Genomic DNA, 26118 nt, shown 5'->3' on the forward strand with positions numbered 1-26118 from the left:
TCTCTACTACTGCTCTGTATACTTGTCAAAAGATTGCACAAGGCACACAAAATATTTTATGCCGAAGTACTGTATACTGTTCTCTGCATTAGCAGAGTAAACAATCAAAGAAATCAGTGATTACGGATTATTACTTAAGTGGTCACAATGAATAAACCTCATTTTAAATAAAGCCTCTCATGGCCATTTGCAGAGTCTACAGGATTTCAGCATGGCATGCACATTGGAAAAGTGCACAATCCTGGGACTGTTCTGTGGAAAATTCATTGTGAAAGGTACAAAACAAGGTGACGGCATGGGAGAAAGATTAGGTCATATGTTCAGGATAATACCAGGAATGTAAGTATATAGGAAAAATGTATAGGATAAATTCCATGCTGCCCTTCCAGGTGCTATTTTTACCTTCTAGATAGAAGAATTTGATGATTGAAAAAAAATCTTTTTAAAAAAGGAGAGAAAAAGAAAAATGGTTAAGCAGATTACATACACAAGCCAAATGAAATTCAAATCATTGTGTCAAACGTATTAGGCTATTATTAAAATAAATAGTTAAGGCTTGCAGGTTTTTGTAGACCAATGAAAAACGTACTGGACTGTTGAATGATGATATTGTTAGATAGTGCTGTTCCATGTTCATTCCTTGCAGTGCACTGGTAAACTCCTTCATAGAGTTCCGCTTTCCCACCATTGACAATGTCAACAACAATGGTTCCAGAATTGGGCATCATTGTCACTCTCGGATCCTTGTCTATGTCAAAATGCATTCCATTTCTTGTCCAAGAGAAGCTGCTCAAGCAAATACCAAAATATTAACAGGTCCACAAATCAGGCATGAACATATAAATACTCATCCTTAATCCTAACAACAACTTCCTCAAAGAGTTAAAGAAGAGAAGAGGCTATTAGTTTACCAGAGACATAATATTTAAATTGAAATAAGATTTTTGTAGAAAGTTCCAAAAAATCCAGACAAGGAATTAGAAGAATCTCTGCTCTGGATGTTGCATGATAAGTACCTGGGATGTGGTTTCCCTTTGGCTTCACACTGGATGACAATGTTCTCTCGAGGGTCTATGATGTAGTCCTTTGGAGACTGGGCAGTGATGGTGGGAGGCTGTGGCACTGGATCAAAGAAAGAAAAATGAGATTATGTGAAATACTTTTTAACATGTCACCATAAATATTTGCTGATTGTACAAATGCATTTACTGTATAGTGACAATACAGAGTAGATAGCACAGCATAAACATGTATACAGAATGTTTTTCATTAGCATCATGAATCTTTATCTAATTATATCTTTATCATAGCTTATAAACGTCAGGAAATCAATAATTATACTAACTGTAAAACTAAAAACACAGCAGAATAACATCATGCAAATTCACATGTACAATTATTCACACATTCTCATTATTTTTTTCCTTAAAAAACTGGATAAACATACAGTACAATTCAGTGTAATTTTGAGGCAATTTTCAAGACTTTTTGCTCCTGTTAAAATTTGGGAAAATAAAGGTAGTTAGAATGACCCTGGAAAAAAGAAATCATTAAAACTTGATCTAATCTTGGAATTTCAGTTGGACTTTTTTGGTGACAGAAATACAAGAGGAACAAATTTAGAACTTGAGCAAAAAGATTTGAAAAAATGCTCTAAAAATGCTGAATGAAAATTGGATATTTAAGCATTCCCATGATAACAAAACAACATGTGATGCATGCAAACTAACAGCACTGCACACAAGCAAATAAATAAAACTGAAAAAAAACAAAAAGCACTGACGAAATCTGCACAAGCTTTAACAGCCACAATATGTTAACATCATGGACTTACATCCTTCCAGAACTTTTGCTTTTCCCCCCAAGAATCAGCATATAAATAAGCAGACACAGAGTAAATAAAACGAAACATTAGTATAGATAAAAATAAGGTATAGGCATATTGTACACAACTCTCTGAAAAGTAGGGTTCTCATTAAAACGTATGTTGTGATCCTGTGATGCAGTCATGGACAAGATCCATCTTTGAGACATATACACTAAACAAATCACACATCATGTTTTTTATGCTACTGTTATAATCATTATATATTATTATAACCATTCTACTTTTGGGGGGTTTACATAGCTAAAGTTAAAATATATATTGAAGCCAAATAAATATTAAAATATACAATAGAATATCCATCCTCAAATTATTGACAATATTAGTATCGAGATATTTCATTAGTATCTACTGCAGTATGTAGTTTAATTTCAGATTCTTATGAGCTTCACAGATTCATAAGGTACTACCAGAATGGGATACTTAAACATTTTATATCAAGCATGTAAAATAGAAAAATGTTAGGCCTTGTAAATTACAATACAATATGACATTTATTCCAAAAAACATACAGCTATATATAGCTAGAGAAATCAGATGGGCTCCTAAATTCTTGAAACTGGAAGCAGGTTTTTTCCTCTTGTCAAATCATTTTATTGTTAAACCTCATATGTCATTTACATAGGGTTCCAAAGTGATTAAAACTGTTTAAGCAAATGACAAGAGGCACATATTCACAATCACATTCACAAACCCCCCCAAAAAACACATTTGAAGGTGTATACATTTACACATACTGAATACTTTAAACACTCTGAATATTATTGATGATAATGTATGCAAATTATGCAGCAGTAATATGGGTAGCGATATGTACCTGGTATTCAAAAAGACCTTAATTATAATGTGGCTAAAGTGAAAAGCAAGTGTAATGAACTGAGATTGCTCTCATAAAAGTTGCCGTGCAGAAAGAATGCTGAATCTGGACATGGAGGCTCTCCTTCAACACAGAGAAAGATGCCATTAGCAAAGGAAAGAGAAAGAAGGATGCTAAAGAAAAGTGCCACTCAGGATATTTTTAAGACATACTAATAAATCATTTACATTCTATGTAAACCAAAAGTCAATAAATGTTCCTATATTCTTAGTCACATATACAATCTCTTTGAATTCCTTATATCCATCCTTTACAGGGAGCGTAGCATCATTAAATGCACCTTCTGTAAAGGAACACCTACTCATGTGACCCACGCTTAAGTTAAAATCATGTGTTAATTAAATACATATAGCTTTACTAATGACATGATTTCTATTCCACATTTTGTAGCCATTTTACTTATGGTTAGCAGAGTACATGCAACTAACAAGGTACTGCTTATACTCTTCTTTTGTAAGCTTTAACTAAATTTTTGTGAACAAAAACTTTAGTTTTTAACTAGCATTAGTTTTGCCCTAGGATTTATATACAGTGGTGTGAAAAAGTTTTTGCCCCCTTCCTGATTTCTTATTTTTTTGCATGTTTGTCACACTGAAATGTTTCAGATCATCAAACAAATTGAAATATTAGACAAAGATAACACAAGTAAACACAAAATGCAGTTTTTAAATGAAGGTTTTTATTATTAAGGGAAAAAAAAATCCAAACCTACATGGCCCTGTGTGAAAAAGTGATTGCCCCCTAAACCTAATAACTGGTTGGGCCACCCTTAGCAGCAACAACTGAAATCAAGCGTTTGCGATAACTGGCAATTAGTTTTTTACAGCGCTGTGGAGGAATTTTGGCCCACTCATCTTTGCAGAATTGTTGTAATTCAGCCACATTGGAGGGTTTTCGAGCCTTAACCGCTTTTTTAAGGTCATGCCACAACATCTCAATCCGATTCAGGTCAGGACTTTGACTAGGCCACTCCAAAGTCTTCATTTTGTTTTTCTTAAGCCATTCAGAGGTGGACTTGCTGGTGTGTTTTGGATCGTTGTCCTGCTGCAGAACCCAAGTGCGCTTCAGCTTGAGGTCACGAACAGATGGCCGGACATTCTCCTTCAGGATTTTTTGGTAGACAGCAGAATTCATGGTTCCATTTACCACAGCAAGTCTTCCAGGTTCTGAAGCAGCAAAACAGCCCCAGACCATCACACTACCACCACCATATTTTACTGTTGGTATGATGTTCCTTTTCTGAAATGCTGGGTTACTTTTACGCCAGATGTAATGGGGCACACACCTTCCAAAAAGTTCAGCTTTTGTCTCGTCAGTCCACAGAGTATTTTCCCAAAAGTCTTGGGGATCATCAAGATGTTTTCTGGCAAAACTGAGACGAGCCTTTATGTTCTTTTTGCTCACCAGTGGTTTTCGTCTTGGAACTCTGCCATGCAGGCCATTTTTGCCCAGTCTCTTTCTTATGGTGGAGTCATGAACACTGACCTTAACTGAGGCAAGTGAAGCCTGCAGTTCTTTGGATGTTGTTGTGGTGTTTTTTCTGACCTCTTGGATGAGTCGTCGCTGCGCTCTTGGGGTAATTTTGGTCGGCCGGCCACTCCTGGGAAGGTTCACCACTGTTCCATGTTTTCGCCATTTGTGGATAATGGCTCTCACTGTGGTTCGCTGGAGTCCCAAAGCTTTAGAAATGGCTTTCTAACCTTTTCCAGACTGATAAATCTCAATTACTCCGTTTCTCATTTGTTCCTGAATTTGTTTGGATCGCAGCATGATGTCTAGCTTTTGAGGATTTTTTGGTCTACTTCACTTTGTCAGGCAGGTCCTATTTAAGTGATTTCTTGATTGAGAACAGGTGTGGCAGTAATCAGGCCTGGGTGTGGCTAGAGAAATTGAACTCAGCTTTCCAAAGATGTGATAAACCACAGTTGATTTATGTTTTAACAGGGGGGGCAATCACTTTTTCACACAGGGCCATGTAGGTTTGGATTTTTTTTTCCCTTAATAATAAAAACCTTCATTTAAAAACTGCATTTTGTGTTTACTTGTGTTATCTTTGTCTAATATTTCAATTTGTTTGATGATCTGAAACATTTCAGTGTGACAAACATGCAAAAAAATAAGAAATCAGGAAGGGGGCAAACACTTTTTCACACCACTGTATATATATTGTGAATGAACATGTAAGTGAAAGAAGGTAGAATGGGGAATATTTCTTATTTTGGAAATAGGATTAATGTACTGTACAGTTTGGACTCCCATACAAAGCAAAAAGGTAGCCAAGGTGGAGAGGGGGTAGGGGAGGTATGCAGAAAGATGAATTTGAGCCAGAGAGAGAGACAATGACTATGGTATTTATAGGTTATTCACAAAGTAATCTTGTGGGTGACTATGTAGCAGAGGTGAGTGAGATCTTGGTTGCTGTCATTCCTCCCGAAATTTCATTACAAGCTTTACAGTAGTCATCATGCAATTATGCCAGTAAGAAATGTGAGGCTAATAGTGCAATATGACTATTCCATTTGCAATACAGTGTAAATGCATGTAATGTAAAGTTTAAATTCCACTGTAATTGGAAGAAACGTATTCCATATAAATGCAAACAAAGAATTTAAAACATATTCTCCAATTTCTACAGAATGCAATATATTCCAAATCTGTGTGGTGTGCACACATAGTAATTATCACCATTTTATTATACAATCACTTTTTAGAACAATGAATAAATAACATTCTCACACTTTACTTTGATATTTCCTTTAATATGCACAATGCTGTGCCCTGGCATGTTATCCTATAATATTATAGTATCAAAACTACTGTACCTTGAAAGCCAGAATTAACAAACATGGTAGTCAGATGTGCAATAATACAATGTCTGAAGGCTGCATTTGTCACTGGAATAGGTCATTCTGACAAGAACCAACTAATAATTAAAGAGGTTTTTAATATATGATTTGTATATCAGACTTAAGCAGAACAATGCATCTTTAAATGCTACTGCCACATGCATGACTGCTATTTCAGATAATGTAATTCAAAGTAAACAGAAAAACACAAAATTACCCAAAATAATGTCATGTTAAACCTGACACAGTCTCTGACATCCGTCTATTAATATTAAGAAATCTTACTGGTACTATATTTATATATAGTAAAGATCTAAGGCATACATAAGGACATATAGTTATTTAATTTCCAAAGAACAGCTTTTGAAAAGTATGTATATAACGACTATTCATATTAAGTGTATCTAATTTAAGTACATATTGTATATACAACTTTTCAATTCCATAATTTAGAACCATATGTATTTCATTTAATTTAAATGTATATCCATTAACTAATTAATTAATAATAACTAATTATGTTACTAGTTTGCACCTTAAATATGGTCAGCACCTTAAATATATAGACCCTTACCAATGAATGCTTACACTATGTAATCTTCACTTTTTTGAGTAAACTGAGAATCTCTAGCTCAAGTCTAAGGGAGCTCATTAGAGACCTGTGACTAGGATTCCCCAAATGGCTGTGTTGCACACAACTGGCTAAGTGCCAACTTTAGTTTACCTTGAGATGACCAACGGGCCTGCCCCTGACCAGTGACCCCTGAGACTCAACAGCCACCAGTGAGCTCGCAGTGTCATCAATGAAAGGTACAATATGTATTGTCTTTCAGTGGATAACACAGAAAAGGTAAAACAGAAAACCTCACAGTTCTTCAAAGTGCAAGTAGTGAGTGTGTCAGATTGGAACATTATAAAGTCATAATTTATTTAACCAAGTAAACTGAAACACTTCCCATTAACTGAAGTGTTAAAATGGGTATTTTTTGAAGACTGTTGTACTGTGAGTAAGCTGCTGTGCATGACCTGGGAAACAGTATCTAGTTTTGTTTTTGTTAATTAGTAACAGAGGCAGAACGATCTTGAGAGGATTTCAGAAACAGGTCAGAATTAAGAAAAAAACTATGTAGTCTCTGCATTTTATCTACATTGCTTTCAGAGACAGTTTCACAGAGTATCACATTATTTTTTACAATCTGTGCAATCTGCTCTCTTTGTATCACAAACCTGAATCACAGTTAATTATTTATGATGGGTCTACAATTAAAGAAAAGAAAAAACAAACATCAACAAAAAACACAAAAGCTTCAGGTTCTTTATGTAAAAAAAACATCTCAATTTAAAAATTACATTGTTTTTATTTTGTACTCACAGAAAAAACTAACACTCTTATTCAGCAGAAAGCTAATTCTGTTTAATTGTAATGTTCAATTGCATTTTGCTAGGAACCTTTCACCCACTGGGTGTTTTAATAAAGTTTTGCCAGCTTGTAGAGGGTATAGTCTTCTGAGGAGGTTTAATATCTGACAGTCCTGTTGCGCTTTACTGTATATCATGCTGTATCCCACTACTGTACATATACATGTATTTCACATCTCAGATCCTGTTCTAGGTGTTTCATATAAATAATTTAGTAACACAAAACATCAGTAATCCAGCTCTTCCTTCAAAATACTTATAATTCTGATAGACATGACTGTGAAATTCACAAAGCCTCAATAGAAATACTTTGTGTTGTATTTGTATTGATTTTTATACAAGTGGACCATTACAGGTGCCTATTGAAAAAAACTATCCAAATATATATTATATTATATCAGACTCTTACTAAAAATAAGCTCATTTATACATACTGTAAATATATATTTTTACTTACGATCAAGAGGTACATCCAATGCTGCAGTTATGTGACTCAAGAACAGCATGAACAGAGCTCCAGCAGGTATTAAACATCTCTTCTTTCTCTGCATCTTCAACTACTGTTTCAAGACCTCCACGGTCAAGCCACGTCCCTGTTCTCTCCTGAATCAGGACTACACCTTCAGGATTCGGCACATCCAGAAAAATCAGACAGCTGAGAAAGGAAGCAAAAAATAGTCTAATGTTAACACTGTGAGTAGTGTGGGGTCAGGTGGGGACAAACAGGAAATCTTACAGCTATCAAGAAGAAAATAAACACTTCCATTCAGTATTTTAAAGTGAAAATTCTTTCCTCTAGACAAGAATTTCCAATGTCCCAGTACAGTGACTGATGACACTGCAGTGTAGGAAATGTTGTTCTTTGAGTTTGACATTAAACAGGCATATTGATTAATTGGTTATTACGCTATTGTTACAGGACATTAGTGTTCTGGCTAATTTCTAGTGCTCTGGCTAATGTCCACTTTGGGTTCGTGCAATCTGGCCTACCAAAATCTTCCCCCTACTACAACGAACTACCTGATCTGCTGTGTAGTGGGGAGGCTGGCGCATACAGTACATGTTGCTCTTTAATGGTGGACAAAGCAGGTTCCCCTAATACATGTAAAGCAATTTTGGATGAAAATAATTTCTTGCTGGACTCCCACTGGACTCCCACTGGACTCTATAGTCTACAGAAAGCACAAAATGCAGCAGCAGCAGCAGCGATTTTTATTGGTAAAAAAGTAGCATGAATATGTTACTCCAAAACATTTTGAGCTTACTGTTAATTTAAAGGTTTCCATTAAACTGTTAAACTAAGCTACATGTCATCTAGTTTTGATACATATTGTAGCTCCCTCGCTGGGTGCCTTAGCAGAAGCGCACGTGGATAATGAATGCATCACAGTGTGGTGGGAATCACCACCGGGGGATGGACTGAGAGTCAGCTGGCTGACCGCTAGCTGACCATGGGCATGTACAGTAAATAGTTGTGTAGGAAAATATGTAAATAGCGTATTGTTGCTGTTGGGCCTGTTTTTCCCGAGAGTTATGTCCACCCTAAACATGTGTACCGGTTCCTATTGCTGCCGGCATGTAATCAAAACTTTGTTGGTTTGAGGTAATATGGTTGCTGCTGCCTTATTGTGACATCAAGACTCTGTGATATAGATTATCATGTAAAGGTAAACAATGGGATTTGTCCTGTTTTGGAAGTGATGTAAAATGACTTTAGAAAATGCACCTGAACAAGATAAATTGTTGGTATGTAACTGTTACCTTGTCTAAACTTAATGAGATGTGATCATATATACTGTTATAAGTATATATATATATTAATGTAAAGCTTTCTATTTTGTGATTATCTGTATTTATTTGTGAAAAGAAAATAAAGTTCTTAAAAACTGAATTGGACAAAATTCCAGGAGTAAAAAGGGCACGTGTTACTCCAAAGCTGGTGCTGGTCCTATTTTTCCCTGTGTGAACCCCGTGGCCACTACATATACAGTATATAATAGATTAACATTATATTAAACCTGTAATTGTTATAGTGTACATTTACAATTTACATTTACTTTGTTCTTTGTAAAATGTTTTCAAATTCATCTCTGTATGTCAGTGATATCCGATAGTTCTATCAGGTGTCAATAATATGTTATTTTAGCTAAAATATTAAGTATTTGTGAGTGTTTAATCAAATATTTTTTGATAATACAGGAAATATGAAAAGAAATTTCCACCATGTCCAGTTGCTCTCCAAACCTTCACAACTCCCACACCCTTCATATGCCAAGATAAAAAAAAACCTTAGAGGAGACAGCACTAAATTGCAATTCAAAAGTCTCAAACGTTTTTGTAATTCAGAAGTCACATAAGCACTCTGACTTGAAATATGGATTTTACACATTCAGCTACAGCATTCCAGGCATGAACAGGTACTTTGCTAGAGCCACAGATTTATGCAGTGAAGATCTCCAAATGATTCATGTTGAGGAAGGAGAGAATCCACTAATTCACAGGAAGGACATACATAGGAGTCATAATAATAAATGATATTTTTAGGAAATATAGGACCAGTCTGTTAAGTACTTTTCTGCTGCAGTGAAAGATCAAGACAGGAGCTGGCATAAAAAACAGTAGAGGAGTGATCACTCTTTGGTCTACAATGAACGAAAAAGTACTGGAAACCTGATGCCCTGTTAATTTATTTTCAATTTCCTTTAAAAGGGTCAGCATAGAAGAAGTTCCCTACATCACGAAACACAATTGGTGATACAAAAGAAAACAAAAGGCTTTAGTTTTAAAAGATGATAGCAAAGGTATGCAATATACTCCCCTTGTTCAATTGTTCTGTTGCAGGCAAACGGATGAGAATTTAATAAAATTTCCAGAGTGAACTCGTGCTACTAGGGCAAGACATCATATTATTACTGGTTTTAGTGTAGAAACTGCATGCATATTTCTATTATATTGCATTATACACAACCTGCAGAGACAACAAAACACATCCTGATAATCTTGAGAATGTCTGATTAACAACATATACTGCAGAATAGGATATCTTAAATAAACAATTCATTCAGAAATAAGAAAATGTATTAATGATTAAGGTCAAGTTCACAAATAATAAAAGAAAACTCACCACTGATTCTGTAGGCTTCCAGGAGCACTATTCCTTCACAAATGTACTAGCTCATGATTACATTAACATGAGTTCTGATGAGTGCAGCTAAAAAGCTGTTATTGACAAAACTGGCTTCTGAGTGCTAATATATGATGTTCTGAAGCTAAGCAAATGTGGCTGAGTGCTAGTGTGCATTTAGCCATAATAACTATTCCCTGGATAGCACAACCAGTAGGCTGGGGGATTGATCTCAACAACACGTGACTGTCATTCTAAATATATAGTGTAACATGACCAGGGGAAGGGTCATTCATAACAGGTATTTTCGGAATGACCTACTTAAAATACTAGATATGGACCTTAGCAAAATGGCTGCCAAAAAGAATCAGCTGACCGGTAAAGGGTCTACCCTGAGAAACAATGAGACACAGCTGAGCCGCATCAGGAACCGAAATATAAGTGCCCCGGAGGCAGTGAACAGGGCGGAAGCCGATAAGGTGAATGCGGTTTGGAGGAAAAGAGAGGAAAGAGGTGTATGTTAAAGATCGGGCTAAAGAATAACGGACTACTGAAAGGAGAAAAGGTTTATGGTTTTTGGATTACGGACACTGGATAAGGATACATCGTGGATTGGCTTTATTACGGATTTTTGGAACTCGGATCGGATCAGGATTAAGGGAACGGATTACAGACTGTATTTGGAAGATAGTTGGAGGAAGAAATGCCACGAAACTCAGGAAAGAAAAGTGTGGTGTGAGTACTACTTTCATTTACATAAACTTTCCCCCGGAGACACCACAATTGGTGGAGGATGCGGGCAGCTCCCGCTCGGGTTTGAGAATCGAAGAAAGTAAGTTTTTTTTTGTGTGTGTGGAAGGGGGTTTCACTTTGCATGTGTGGAAAAAAACAATGGAACAATTAATACAGCAATTGTCCCAGGCCACCCTCGCCCAATTTCAGACTTTAAAAGGACAGCAAGAAGCTATCCAAGCGCAGCAGGAGGTGAATCAAATTCAAAGCGAAACTAACGAACGAATTATAAAGGAGCAAAAATTAGTACGGGAAGAATTGCACCGATTGAGGGAAGAAATCCGGCAGGCCCCAGTAGCGGGGAGAGACACCGTTCAGGCTGAACAAATTGCGCTACAAAAGATGACAGAGCTTGATGATGTGGAAGCATATTTAACCATCTTTGAAAGAACTGCCTCTCGGAATGCATGGCCCAAGGAGCGATGGGCCGGGAGAGTAGCCCCTTATTTAATTGGAGAAGCTCAAAAGGCCTATTATGACTTAAAAGAAGAAGATGCAGAGAATTATGAGACTCTGAAAAGGGAGATTTTGGCAAGACTGGGGGTAACATTGGCAATACGAGCGGTCCAGTTTCACAATTGGAGATACAAAATGGACAAGCCCACGAGGTCTCAGATGTTTGACCTGGTTCATCTGGCAAAGAAATGGCTCCAGCCAGAAGAATTAAACCCAGGACAGGTGGTAGAAAGGGTGGTGTTGGATCACTTTGTGAGAAGTCTGCCTGTTCATCTGAAAAGGAAAGTGAGTGATGGGGATCCCCAGACACTGGACCAGGCAATTGACTTAGTGGACAGACAGCATGCCACTGCGGCCGTGATGGGGGAAGAAAAGGGGGTTCAAAAAGAGGAGAGAAGAAGCCCCAAGAGTTCAGAAACTGAAATAAAGTATCGGTTACTAAAGTACAGTAATTATCGGGGCCCGCCCCAATCTAAGAAATCCCTTCAAGAAAGGTCAAAACCGAGGCCACCGCAAGGGAGAGCAACCTGTCGATGTTATAATTGTCATGAAGAGGGGAATGTAGCCAGCCACTGTCCTAGCCGATGTGAACCCAGGCAAGAGGACACCAGAGAGGAAGCAAGGTGTGACTACCTCACGGCGAACATTCCGACCTGTGAGGAACCCCACGTTACTAAAATTAAGATAGGGGAAGGACCTGTCGAGGCCTTGCTAGACTCGGGAAGTATGGTGACCCTGGTGATCCCTACAGTGCTACCGGAAGAGACGGAAATCAGGGGCATGGAGGGGATCCCTATTACTTGCATTCACGGGGACACAAAGAGGTATCCCTCTGCAGAAATTAACATCACTACGGAAAGGGGAACATATAAATCAACGGTTGGGGTGGTGGACCAATTACCTTACCCGGTGGTGTTGGGAAGAGACTGTCCCTACTTCCTCCAAATTTGGAGTAATGTTCAGTCAGCTAGGCCAAGTCCCCTCCCGGGTACTGGAGACCCTGTCAACAATGCTGTAGACACCCCAGGAGAAGCGGACCCGCAGGAAGAAGGCCCCGAACTAGGAGATTAATTCCTGGGTATGGATATACTGGACTGGGAGACACCAGAACATCGAGGTAGGTTTGGGACGGCCCAGTTGGAAGATGGAAATTTGAGACATGCATGGGGACATGTGAGGAAAATTGAGGGGAGGCTGTGTAATACCAAGGGTGCCCTGAGTTACACATATTTCATGGTGAAGAACAACCTCCTATATCAGGTGCAGAGGAGAGATCAAGAAGAAGTAGAACAACTTCTGATTCCACGGGCCTACCAGTCGAAACTCCTCAACTTGGCCCATAGCCACCTCCTGGGAGGACACCTGGGGGTGAAAAAGACAACCGAGAGACTGCTCGCTCGCTTCTTTTGGCCAGGTATATATAAAGCCATCGAGAAATATTGTCGGGAAAGCCGGGAATGTCAGAAAACTGCCCCGCAACCTTATTATAGGAATCCTTTGATTCCTCTCCCAATTATTGAAACTCCATTTGAACAGATTGGGATGGATTTGGTGGGACCCCTGATCAGAACCGCCAAAGGACATCAGTATACACTGGTAATAGTGGACTAAGCCACGAGGTACCCCGAAGCCATTCCCTTGAGAGCCGCCACCGCCAAAAATATAGCTAGGGAGCTAGTACAGGTTTTTTCTAGGGTGGGAATCCCCAAGGAGATCTTAACAGATCAGGGAACTCCTTTTATGTCCAAAGTCATGCGAGACTTAAGTAAACTATTGGGAATTCATCAGATCAGAACCTCGGTATTTCACCCACAAATGGGTGGACTGGTGGAACGTTTTAATAAGACCCTCAAAGGCATGCTGAGGAACGCCATGCAGAAAGATGGTAAAAATTGGGATCAACTGCTCCCTTATCTAATGTTCGCGATTCGAGAAGTACCGCAGGCCTCGACCGGGTTTTCTCCATTTGAGTTACTATACGCTCGGAGACCACGAGGCCTATTAGATCTGGTTAAAGAATCTTGGGAGCATCAGCCTTCACCTTTCCAGACTGTCATCGAACATGTCGAACAAATGAGAGAAAGAATCAACATTGTTGTGCCCATTGTGAAAGAAAACCTGGAAAAAGCCCAGGCCCAGCAAAAGCAGATTTACAATAGGGGAGCTATTGTACGAGAATTTCAGCCTGGGGACAAAGTTTTAGTATTGGTTCCGACCCCGGAATGTAAATTCCTGGCCTCCTGGCAGGGACCTTATGAGGTGGTTGAAAAGGTGGGTCCGGTCAACTACAAAGTCAAGCGACATGACAAACGGCGTCCGCACCAGATCTACCATATCAATTTATTAAAAAAATGGCATGGAACAGAAGTACTGCTCACCCACTTCTCCCCTGACCCTTTGGAAGAAGAAACAGGTGCTGTAACCGTGGGGGACCTGGCTCCGCCACAGAAGCAGGAATTACAAGAATTCCTATTGCAGAACAAAGATGTTTTTTCCAGGACACCGGGTCGAACTCACCTCATCCAGCATAAGATTATTACAGAACCAGGGAAAAGGGTAAGATTGCCTCCCTATCGAATACCGAAAGCCAAAAGGAAATTAATTAAAGAAGAGGTAGAAAAAATGTTAAGTATGGGAATAATAGAGGAATCCCATAGCGAGTGGGCTAGTCCTATAGTTTTGATACCCAAGCCGGATGGGACTATTAGATTCTGTAATAATTTCAAAAGGTTAAACGAGATCTCGCTGTTTGATGCATACCCTATGCCTCGTATCGATGAGTTAATTGAGCGATTAGGTAATGCCCGATATATCAGTACGCTGGATCTTACGAAGGGGTATTGGCAGGTGCCACTGGCTGAAGAAGCTAAAGCCAAGACCGCTTTTGCCACCCCTGAGGGGCTGTACCAATATCGGGTCCTACCGTTTGGTTTACACGGAGCCCCAGCTACTTTTCAACGATTAATGGACCGAATACTTAGACCATATCGTGATTTTGCGGCCGCCTACTTAGATGATGTTGTGATCCATAGTACGACCTGGGAACAACACCTACAACACCTGGAAGCAGTAACGGGAGCCTTACGAGAAGCAGGATTAACGGCCAATCCCAATAAATGTTGCCTGGGGGCCCGGGAAGCCAATTATCTCGGCTATACAATTTGGAGGGGAATGATTATGCCTCAAGATCGAAAGGTACAGTTAATCAAAAACTGGCCTCAGCCATCTACGAAAAAGCAGATACGAACATTTTTGGGACTGGCGAGTTATTATCGCTGCTTCATTCCAGGATTTGCCTCCATTGCCGCCCCTCTGCATGACTTGACAAAAACAAGCTGTCCTGAAAAAGTAAAATGGACAGAAATGGAAGAGAGGGCCTTCCAGGACTTAAAAGCAACATTATCTTCTCAACCGGTCTTACAGGCGCCGGACTTTAACAAGACATTCATGGTTCAAACGGATGCTTCCGATACTGGAGTTGGAGCCATACTGCCACAAGAAATTGATGGACTAGAGCACCCTATTTTATATATTAGTCGTAAGTTACACCACGCGGAAAAACATTATTCAACGATAGAAAAAGAATGTCTTGCAATAAAATGGGCTCTTGACTATTTAAGATATTATTTGCTGGGAAGACAGTTTGTTCTGTATACTGATCATGCACCATTAACATGGATGTTGAAAAATATGGACAAAAACGATCGAATCACCCGATGGGGCCTTAGTCTTCAAAGGTTTCAGTTCCGGACAGTTTATAGACCTGGGAAAAAACAAGGTAATGTAGACGCCCTCTCCCGAATGTATTGTTTTTTTTTTTTTTTAGACAGCCCAAGGACGGGGCTGATCTCAGGGGGAGGGTATGTAACATGACCAGAGGAAGGGTCATTCATAACAGGTATTTTCGGAACGACCTACTTAAAATACTAGATATGGACCTTAGCAAAATGGCTGCCAAAAAGAATCAGCTGACCGGTAAAGGGTCTACCCTGAGAAACAATGAGACACAGCTGAGCCGCATCAGGAACCGAAATATAAGTGCCCCGGAGGCAGTGAACAGGGCGGAAGCCGATAAGGTGAATGCAGTTTGGAGGAAAAGAGAGGAAAGAGGTGTATGTTAAAGATCGGGCTAAAGAATAACGGACTACTGAAAGGAGAAAAGGTTTATGGTTTTTGGATTACGGACACTGGATAAGGATACATCGCGGATTGGCTTTATTACGGACTTTTGGAACTCGGATCGGATCAGGATTAAGGGAACGGATTACGGACTGTATTTGGAAGATAGTTGGAGGAAGAAACGCCACGAAACTCAGGAAAGAAAAGTGTGGTGTGAGTACTACTTTCATTTACATAAACTTTCCCCCGGAGACACCACAATAGTTTTGTATTTGTTTTAAAAACATTATATGAAAAAAGAAGAAAAGGACTGCATTACAATCACATCTACTTCGCCTGACATTATTTTTTACAAATAGTCTGCCATAAACAGTAAAAAATGCCAAACAAAATTATTTCATATTTTCGGGAGCACTAAAAACATGAAATAAATGATACACAATACATTTTTTTAGGCAATAAGATTCTAACAGATTCCCATTTCTCCATAATGGATATTTTAAAGAATATGAATATGAAAAGCAATTGTATACATAAAGGAGATATGTATTTGATAATGTCTCTTTACACCACTGGTTTAAGCTACAGGCCACAGGACCAGATAACATCTGTCCCAGAGTTCTGAGGGCCTGTGCTGATTAGCTGAGCGGAGTGCTCCAGCGACTGTTCAACCTGAGCCTGCACTTGGAGAGAGTCCTGGTGCTCTGGAAGACATCATGCCTGGTCCCGGTACCAAAGAAAGGGCGCCCCTCTGTCCTCAACGACTACAGACCAGTTGCACTGACTTCTCACATCATGAAGACACTGGAGAGGCTGGTCTTATCCCACCTGAGACCCCTGGTCAGCTCATCACTGGACACCCTACAATTTGCCTACCAGCCCAGTGTTGGTGTGGAGGATGCGATCATCTACATGCTGCAAAGGGCCTACTCACACCTGGACAGGGCTGGCAACACTGTAAGGATCATGTTTTTCGACTTCTCCAGTGCCTTCAATACCATCCAGCCCTTACTTCTAAGGAGGAAGCTGGAGGAGATGCAAGTCAATGCCTCCACGACCTCGTGGATCACTGACTACCTGACAGGCAGACCACAGTCTGTGAGACTTCAGAACTGTGTGTCTGAACAGGTAGTGAGTAACACAGGGGCACCTCAAGGGACAGTTCTTTCTCCATTCCTCTTCACCCTCTATACTTCGGACTTTAAGTACAACTCAAAGTCATGCCACCTGCAGAAGTTCTCAGATGACTCTGCAATTGTGGGATGTATCAAGGGTGAGCAGGAGGAGGAGTACAGAGGACTGGTTAGCAGCTTTGTGGAGTGGTGTGGGGTGAACCACTTGGAACTGAATGTTACAAAGACAAAGGAACTGGTGGTAGATTTCAGGAGGAAAAAGGTCAAACCTACTCCTGTCTACATCCATGGGAGTGGCGTGGAGATGGTGGACTCGTACAAGTACCTGGGAGTGCACACCGACGATAGACTGGAATGGTCTAAGAACATCGAGGCCATCTATAAGAAGGGACAGAGCCGACTTTACTTCTTGAGGAGGCTCAGGTCCTTCAATGTGTGTAGTAAGATGCTACACATGTTCTATCAGTCGGTGGTAGCGAGTGCCATTTTCTACGCAGTGGTGTGCTGGGGCTCTGGGATTAGAGCAGTAGATTCCAAAAGGCTGAACAAGCTCATCAGGAGAGCAAGCTCTGTCATTGGGTCTGACCTGGACTCCTTGGAGGTAGTGGCTGAGAGGAGAATGATGTCCAAACTAGAGGCCATCATGGACAACTTCTCCCATCCCCTCTATGACAGGCTTGCAGGAATGAAGAGCACGTTCAGCAATAGACTGATTCATCCACGGTGCGACAGGGAGCGCTACAGGAGGTCATTCTTGCCGTCTGCCATAAGACTGTACAACGCATCCACCTTGCGTCTTGGCAGAGGCAACATCGACAGTGACCTGTTTCTGGACTAAACACATCTACACATCTACTGGTACATCTGTTCTCTTTCTTTTTCTTTTTCCCGCTTACAACCACTTTTTGTGCAATATATGCCATGGACCTGTGCAATACATTTATATTTATATCTATAGTTACATCTATATTTATATTCATATGTGTGATACGATTTTCTGTGTACTGTTCTGTTCTAGTTTGTTCTTGTGTGTCCGGACTGTGAGTAACTCTTGTATTGTATTGTATTGTACTATTATTATATAGTTCGTTACACTGTGGCTGTGTTGTGTGTGTTAAGCTGCTGTTGCACTGCAATTTCCCTCACGGGATCAATAAAGTATCTATCTATCTACAGAAATAAATGCATTTGATCCTATTTGAATGTAGTTTTCCTGGGACAGGAGGAATACATCCAAAATGAACGACAAAGTGATGATTTTCTATTCAAAACTCCCTATCATTTAATGCAATTTCTTCACTAACTGCAATACTTGATATCAGAAACCACAGCAGTTCACACATGTCCATTATTTTAAAAAAATGTATTTGCAGCAATTTGAAGAAAAATGTTTTTCTTGGGTCACATGGATATTAGTCTGTGTATGTATGGGTCTGGGAGAATGTTGAACAACATGCAAACAGGATATACTAATACTAATGATTCAAATAGTATTTAAATATGCAGATGTAAGAGGCGTAAGAGGGCAGTAAGTTCAGTTATGATGGAAATTGCTGGCTGAACCACATTCCCCAGAATGTTGTGGGGAATGACCTACCAGCCTCAGTCACCTGAACAGATGGGAGACCACAATTGGTCAAGTGATGATTTAAGAAACCAGTAAGCTGAAGCTCCAGTCATCTATTGTCTGTAGACAGTAGAGTAGAGGAGTTTACATTGTACACTGGAATTCTTATTCGTGCTGATCTATCGGGACAAGCACAGTAATACAGACCACACAATGTAGACATTTCATTATAAACGTAATAAATAATAACAACAGGAACAACAAATATGTTGTGGGTACAATAAATCTGTAGTAGTGAGAGAAAAAAAATCACGGCTGACCATGAAAAAAGCGCATAGTGCAGATGTGTACTGAGTCAGAGGTATTGCAGCTATATGTTGAGGATGTGTACTGCAGGAGGATAGAAGCTGTTCTTAAGTCTAGTGGCCCTTGCTTTAATAATGTGGTACCGCTTGCCAGAGCGCAGAGGGGAGAACAGTTTCTGGCCGGGATGGTTGGGATTCTGAATGATGGATTGGGCTTCATTGCGACAGCGGATGGTGTGAATCTCATGATGGTAAATCGCATCCTATAATCCTCTGTGCCTGACAGAGTGCATCTCTGTCATACATTGTAGTATTGCTGTACCTCACAGTGATACCACTAATGAGGACACTCTCTATGGTGCTGCTGTAAATGTTAATGTAAATGTACATAAGGACCTGCTTCCTCACACTGCATTTCTTTAAGCTCCTGACCTAAACTATTGAATTTAGATGCAGGGAAATTTACACTATTGGTATTTCCTAACTCAGGAGTAAATGCTTAATAACAATTTAACTAAATTTCCTTTTTTTATTCTATATTTAGAAAACTAAATGATTGAAAGTGTATTACAATCACTGTCCACTAGAAAGGTCTTCTGCTGAAGACTGAAGTGCACACCATTTCACAAGGAGTTTATTTTCTGACTACACTACTGATTCAAGTCACTAGGCTTGTGGATTGCCAGGCTTGTGGATTCCCCGGTTTCTTCACTCACCTTCCAAAGACATCCTGACAAGGATCATTGGTGTTTGTACATCATCCCTGTGCATGTGTGAGTGTTAACGTGTGTGTGACCTAGAGTGGACTGGCATCACATCCAGGTGCAGTCCTGACTTTGCAACCTAAACTTTCAGGATAGGCTCTGGTTTGATTTTAGGGTCATTTTAGGGATATTAGGGTATATATCTTCAGATGATCAGTGTTTCATCTGTGTGTGTTGGGGGGGATAAGATCTAGACAAGCCTCTCTCATTCCTATGTTACTTGCATTGTTGATCACTGGTACAATTTCAGAGACATATTGTTTGCCTTTTGTTTAGAAGATGCAATGAGGACAAATCAATTAACCTGCTTTAAAAATGTACAATTACCAAACATGTTAATTTTGTTGAGAGCTTTTGTTAAGAGACTTGTGAAGGGAGGTATAGAAGACAGAATTGAATGCCAAATGCTAGTAGCTGGATCTATAAGAGACCCTGTATTATTATGTCAATAGAACATTAATGAGATATCAGGTTTTACAAATATACACAAAGGAACTGATAGAGAAGTATTTTTCCCTCCCTATAGAGTCCTAGATATAAAACTCCCCAGTGACCTTTATTAACTTGTCACCATTTCAGTACTCACAATTTATTTAAAATGTAAAACATTATTATCTCATACTCTAATTTTGAGAAACAATGCATTGACAAGCTACATTTTTTGAACCACAAGTGCAATGAGGCGAAGTGTTACCTAACACATCAATAGGACAATGCCAATTACACTGATTTGAATGACTGAATCTGCCTTCACAAGTCATTAATTTACAGCTTGGGGGCTGACAGAGTCATTATTCAGGGAGATGCAAAATGCAATTTCTTGTCACTCTGTAAATAAATACTAGAACATTCACATTAAAACCACAAAGCGATTGCTTCCTTTATTTTCATTATCATTACAGTGAAACAGAAAAGGCTATCTAATTATGTTTGATTTGATAATTGTTATATAAGCAATGTAATGGAGTTTATTTAACTAAAGTTCAGGAGGGATGACAACAACCACACTCAATCATTCCCAGCCGTCAGTGATTAGGAATCACTCCTTTGGTCCTTCCTCTACCGAACACTATAAATACCAAATGTGATATCTCTCTCCCTTGCTTGCGACTTTTGCATATTCGGGTGTGTCTTTCGCATTGCACAAGCCGTGCGTTTTCTCTTGCGTTTCGATCGCCTTCGGACCCGAAAATTTTCTGCTCACATGAAGAACCTTTGGCAGCACAGAGGATTCCCCTATACTCCTCGACCAGCCTGCCTTCCTACCAGCAGCGCTCATCTCCGACCAGCTCTCTCAAGACTCAACACCTCACTCAAGTTCACATTCTCCAATTATCGCCCCCGCCTCACCACGAATCCAGCCCTCGACGTCCGCAAAGGTAAGTCCCTCACCTCATTCCCCCATCTCACGCTCGTTTTATCCCAGACATCCGATCCGACCCCAGGCCCATTTCTCTTCCTCTCATCCTTCCCGGCTGTTGCCACCACCTCTTGGTCCTGGGTCCGCCCAGCCTCCTACCTCTGCCTACTCATCAATTGCCCCATGACGTCCAATCCAACACCGGGACCACTCCGCACCACTACTTCTCCGATCCAGTACCACTCTCACTTCACGTAAATTCCATGAGCAACAGTACCAGAGCTGGAGTCTGGAGCTATCCAAAAAATGCCTAGCTCCCCGGAGGGGGGCATCCATTGGGCCGGGACCCCCAGAGGTTTATTTTCTCCCAATGGGAATTTTTTCCTCTTTTTTTCCTCTCCACAGCGCCCACATGGATCTGTAATAAGGCCATCAGTGCTCGCCATCCAGTCCCAGCAGCCAGCTCCTTATACTCAATTTATTGTCCGATAGCAAGGTGTCACTTGCCATAAGGTTTACAAGCCTCCACACTTCCTTCAAGCCGGCCACTCCATCTGTCCAGGAAACCTTCGTCAAAGTTAACAGCTATAAAAGGCCAAGTCGCTACTGTCTACCTTCATTTCTCCTCCCGATCACCGTGCGAATCAAGTGCAGGAGTCTCCAATTTCCACTGCTGCTTTTTCACAAACACTGGCCCATACCCATCCAGATAACGCCGGCACTACTAACCTATTCCAATATTAGCAGCAATTTTTCTTTACAATCCACGAATAGCCTACACGGTTCCTCATCACTTAGACCCCACGTCCGTTCAAATTCCCTTCTGTCAGCACCTCGACATGTATCCATAATAAGCGACTCGCCAGGCCAACAGAAGCAACCTTCCCTACAGTAAACCTATACAGAACGCAGACAGGCACTCCGACTGCCCTGTCGCTACACAACCCACGTGCCACAGATCACGCCTTCTTTCCTTCTCCAAGCTCTTCCAAATTCTGCATTGGTGATTTGGGGTCCCGCTTTGTTCTTTTGGGGGTCCTGGCCTCCTTGTCCTACGGCCAGGTGGTCGGCCTTCAGCCAAGTGAGTTAAGCCAAATATTCACTCCACAATAGTTTATGCTTTTGGGGCGCTGTCATTCCTCATGAATTTTAAGAACTCAACATATTTTGTTTTTTTAACACAGCACTAACATCTAGGAGCTTTATATGAGTATCATCCTAAAACTAGATTTTAGTTTTCCTTTATAATGAAAAAGAACAAAGAGAAGTGATTTTTGTTTAGTTGTTTACGTTAGTATATTGTTTTTTTCCAATGTTACCTGAGGCATTTAATTTCCACAGACTGCAAAACATGGACTTTTGAAATGTCAGCACATATATTTTGCTTCTCTAATTGCTTTTTCTATTAAGCCTAATCTTTTCAAAATAGCCTGTTTTTAATGCATTGTTTTTGTTTTAATTTACCATGCTATGCATCGTATTTTTCTTCATTTAATTGCTCTCAAAGGAGGGGGGAGGGGTTGAAACATGCCGAAAACAAGCTCTTACATCCAGATCACGCACCACTGTGGCAGCTATGGTCAGTCAGCTGGCCAGGGATTCTACTCTCGTCTTGCTTGAGCCTCAATAGCTCACATACACACGTACTGTACCGTATGCAAATTAGATTATGTTAATTGTATCCAGAATCACCTTGTAAAACCGCCAGGTGGAGCTAATAAAGTTTAACCTCTCGTGTACAGCATTTGAGCTGTCACCAAAAAACACTCGGTTTCGAATCCCGATCACTGCTGAGGGACTATCTTTATTCAATTAAGAATTTAAGTTGTATACTCTTTAGACTTTTAAATTTAAACTGTGTAGTACAGCATTAAAAAGTTGGTATATTTTATGAAAGCAAGATTGCTCAGTTGGACAAAAGTACACAACCTACTACTTTAATCATAAATATTTTAATTATGCAGAAATATTTTATGCATCAAAGTCTTTACCGAAGATATTACTAATAGTATTAATAATGAATTACCTTGGACAAGCTGTAAACTCAAAGTATTACCTTTGTCTTTGTAAACGAAAAGACTTTATTTTTTCATTGACAAAATGTAACACCACAGCATTTCGTTGATCCGATCACGCATTCGTTTCCAACCATACAAAGTCTCTGATTCACCATGCCTTTCACATGTTCATAAAAGATATTAATTTAGGAACATAAACATATTACTGTATGTAAACTGTACTGTATATGGCTGGTCTTGGTAGTTTAAATAAAAATACACACCAGTATTCTATTTCTCCCTTAACATTTTAAGCATCAGTCTTACATGTGGTTATTTCGGAAACATTTTTACGTGCTCCTTCTGACCATATTATTGTACGTTTATTTACTTTGTGAAAAGTGATCGATTTAACCTTTTCTGCGAATATGCTCGTTATCGGAGTAAACAAAAGCATACTTTTAGAATTTGATTAATACGAAATATAATATGGATTTGCGTATCTAAATAAATTAATAACGGTATAACTATATCCATGCACTGTTGCACAAACAGTAGTATAAGACTTTCCATTGATATATGTAGGGCTGTTTCAGTGGTTGTCACATTACTTGCCTTGGTGCCGTGATAGCTTAAGTGACTGATTTATAACCCTGAGGTCGGGTGTTCAAACCCAGCTGTCTCCATGAGTTTTCCTTTCACAAATAAATATTTCTTTGAAAAACTAAAATAGCACATATTATTGCCATTATATTGACCTTTTTTTATATTTCTACATATCACAACATGTTCGTACTGTATGTACACAGCGGTACCGCAAGCTGTAGGGCGCAAATCCACGTGAGCCTGAAAGCCCTACATTAATGTTGTGCATTCGCCTGGCGCTGCGCGGTTTTCATCTCTCTCTCTGCAGGAGTGCTGGCTGTGCCCAATTTCACTCCACAAAGTCTTAGTCTCTGTGTCTACATTGTTTGTAAACAAACCGGTTTCACAGGTATTTTCAAAGTAGAATAGGGTGAGTCTTCCAATGAAAGACACTCCACCTTCCCCCACGGACACATGTTTTCTTAGATAAACAGATTCACAGAGCAAAGCTGTGTCAGTCTTCTGTGTAAAAAAAATCGGTTTGAACACCATGGGTGCTGTTTTTAATAAGCTGCTGAGTAAAGAATAGGAATTTTCCTGCTGTCGGCAGTATTGTGTATATAGTTTTATGTAAATGCTGCGAAACGTTTCACAAGTAGAGGTCTTTAAAATTAGGCTGGGCAAACGATTTTTTTAATTCTTAAAAAATAAATCCAAAACGAGATATAATGATGTGTTCCTGCTTAGACATTGCACGACTTTAAAAGCTATAAAAAAAGGTTTCGATAGTTAACAACCACTTCTTATGCACGAAAAACAGGTGTTCATAACTTAGTGTTTAAAATTAAAGAACATAAATCATTTTCTTTGACTTCTAAGTCCCTTAATTATCATTAAGCACAGGTTTCTTTTTTGATACCCTCGTTAGACAAAGCAGGAACTTATTGTACTTCCTAATGACTTTACACGTGGAAAGATTAGAGATTTTAATCGTTTTAATTTTGTTATACATTTTAGAAAAGTTTCATCTATGCATACACCACAAAACTATTCTCGATTGTATTTCTGAATGCTATGTATAAAAAAAACTTGCAGCTTACTCAACGATTCTAAGATGATCACGAGGAAGTGTATTGCATGTCTAATGGTCTAACTCCATTTTCCCCATTTTGATTAAAACCGCAAATGCATGTTTAATTAAATGCCTTTATTGATTCACAATCTGACAATGCAATGTAAATTGTTATCTTTGCATTCTAAGTCCCTTAATTCACTTTAAGCTAGCTTTCTCAGTATTTGATTTATTTTTCATACCATCGTTAAACAAAGCAGGAGCATATACTACTTCCTCATGGGATCAAACGTGGAAAGATTAGAGTGTAATTGTTTTTATTTTTAAAATAAATTTTAGAAAAGTGTCATTTATAAAAAAAAGTTGCATTTAATCGGTAGTTATGTTAATAGAGATAAGCTCTCTATTAAAGCTCAGATCAAAGATCAAACAGCAATATCTCATACACTGGGACTGATCTGTGATCTGTGATGTGGTTGAGTGTGAATTGTGGCCCTCTAGCAGGCTAGCTGGTGTCTGTGTGGTTCGGGCCGGCTGGTTGTGCTGAAAAATAAAAAACAGTTTAACAACTCTTAAGCATACTGTAGTTTTTGTTAGACCATTAGACATGCAATACACTTCCTTCTGATCATCTTAGAATCTTTGAGTAAGCTGCAAGTTTTTTAAAAAAATTTTAATTATACATTTTAAACACTTTAATTTTGAAAACGCAACACACATTCCATACAGATACAGTACAATCACATTCTCCTGTCTTCCCGTGGTGTAAAATGAATTAGCAGGTGATTGAGATAACAATGTGGTGCCCACACTGGGGTAAAGTTAACTTGAAGTTTGAAAATGATTTCGGCACGCCTGTAGCTTTTTCACGAAACCTCCTAGAGTTACGAAAACACTTGCTGTGTGTATAAAGTACATTGTGACTGTTTTCACAGCCTTCACTATGTCGTTTTTAAGCCATTTTTTTGACCACGCTCGAATATTCTTTTGTTCATATCTTCGCAAGGGAAACACAGAAAGCCTTCAAACCAAATGCATTTTAAAGACCATGACTTGTGAAAATGTTCACAGCCTCCACATAAAACTATCAGTGAGCTAATTTGCTTTTTTTAAACCTCCAGTTTTTCATCGATGTGTAATTACGCACTAATTGGAACCCGGGGGGACCACTGTGTACACACGTTCACAACGCGAGAAATACTGCTCAATACGGCTTCATGCGAAAAACCCGTATATCACCATAGGAAGCATAACAGCGTAGCCTCCAATTATGCAGACTGCAAGCAGGGGAATAAAGCTTTGTTTGAATTCCGAAACCCTTTCTTTATGTCCTGTTTTCATTCAGGTAAGGGTCAACTATATACACAATACTGCTGACAGCAGGAAAGTTCCTATAGTTAACTCAGCAGCGTCTTAAAAACAGCACCCATGGTGTTCAAACCGTTTTTTTTTACACAGAAGATTGACACAGCTTCGCGTTGTGAATCTGTTTTTCTAAGAAAACATGTGTCCGTGGGGGAAGGTGGAGTGTCTTTCATTGGAAGACTTGCCCTATTCTACTTTGTAAATACCCTTGAAACTGGTTTAATTTTGCAAAGCCAGCCGTCCCGCAGAGAGAGAGAGAGAGATGAAAACCGCGCAGCACCAGGCGAATGCACAACATTTATGTAGGGCTTTCGGGCTCATATGGATTTGCGCCCTACACCCTGTGGTACCGTTGTGTACATACAGTACGAACATGTTGTGATATGTAGAAATATAAAAAAGGTCAATATAATGCCAATAATATTTGCTATTTTAGTTTTTCAAAGAAATGT

At 39.5% G+C, this 26118-nt stretch overlaps 1 protein-coding gene across 5 annotated transcripts in view; it reads right to left on the reverse strand.

Moving 5' to 3' along the window:
* nrcama (neuronal cell adhesion molecule a) overlaps positions 1-26118 on the reverse strand; it is a 146651-nt gene that overhangs the window by 47477 nt on the left and 73056 nt on the right. For 3 of the 5 annotated variants that reach the window (XM_088922575.1, XM_088922572.1, XM_088922571.1), the window contains exons 3-6: positions 7485-7682; positions 1835-1852; positions 1017-1122; positions 590-786 (exon numbers count right to left, since the gene is read on the reverse strand). In XM_088922575.1, the coding sequence (XP_088778701.1) occupies positions 590-786; positions 1017-1122; positions 1835-1852; positions 7485-7578 (415 nt within the window). In that variant the 5' untranslated portion in view covers positions 7579-7682. The remainder of the gene's footprint in view (positions 1-589; positions 787-1016; positions 1123-1834; positions 1853-7484; positions 7683-26118) is intronic. The other 2 variants (XM_088922573.1, XM_088922574.1) reach the window with 1 other exon arrangement.

This window comes from Atractosteus spatula, chromosome 8, assembly GCF_055471065.1.
Source record: "Atractosteus spatula isolate fAtrSpa1 chromosome 8, fAtrSpa1.hap1, whole genome shotgun sequence".
Taxonomy (NCBI): domain Eukaryota; kingdom Metazoa; phylum Chordata; class Actinopteri; order Semionotiformes; family Lepisosteidae; genus Atractosteus; species Atractosteus spatula.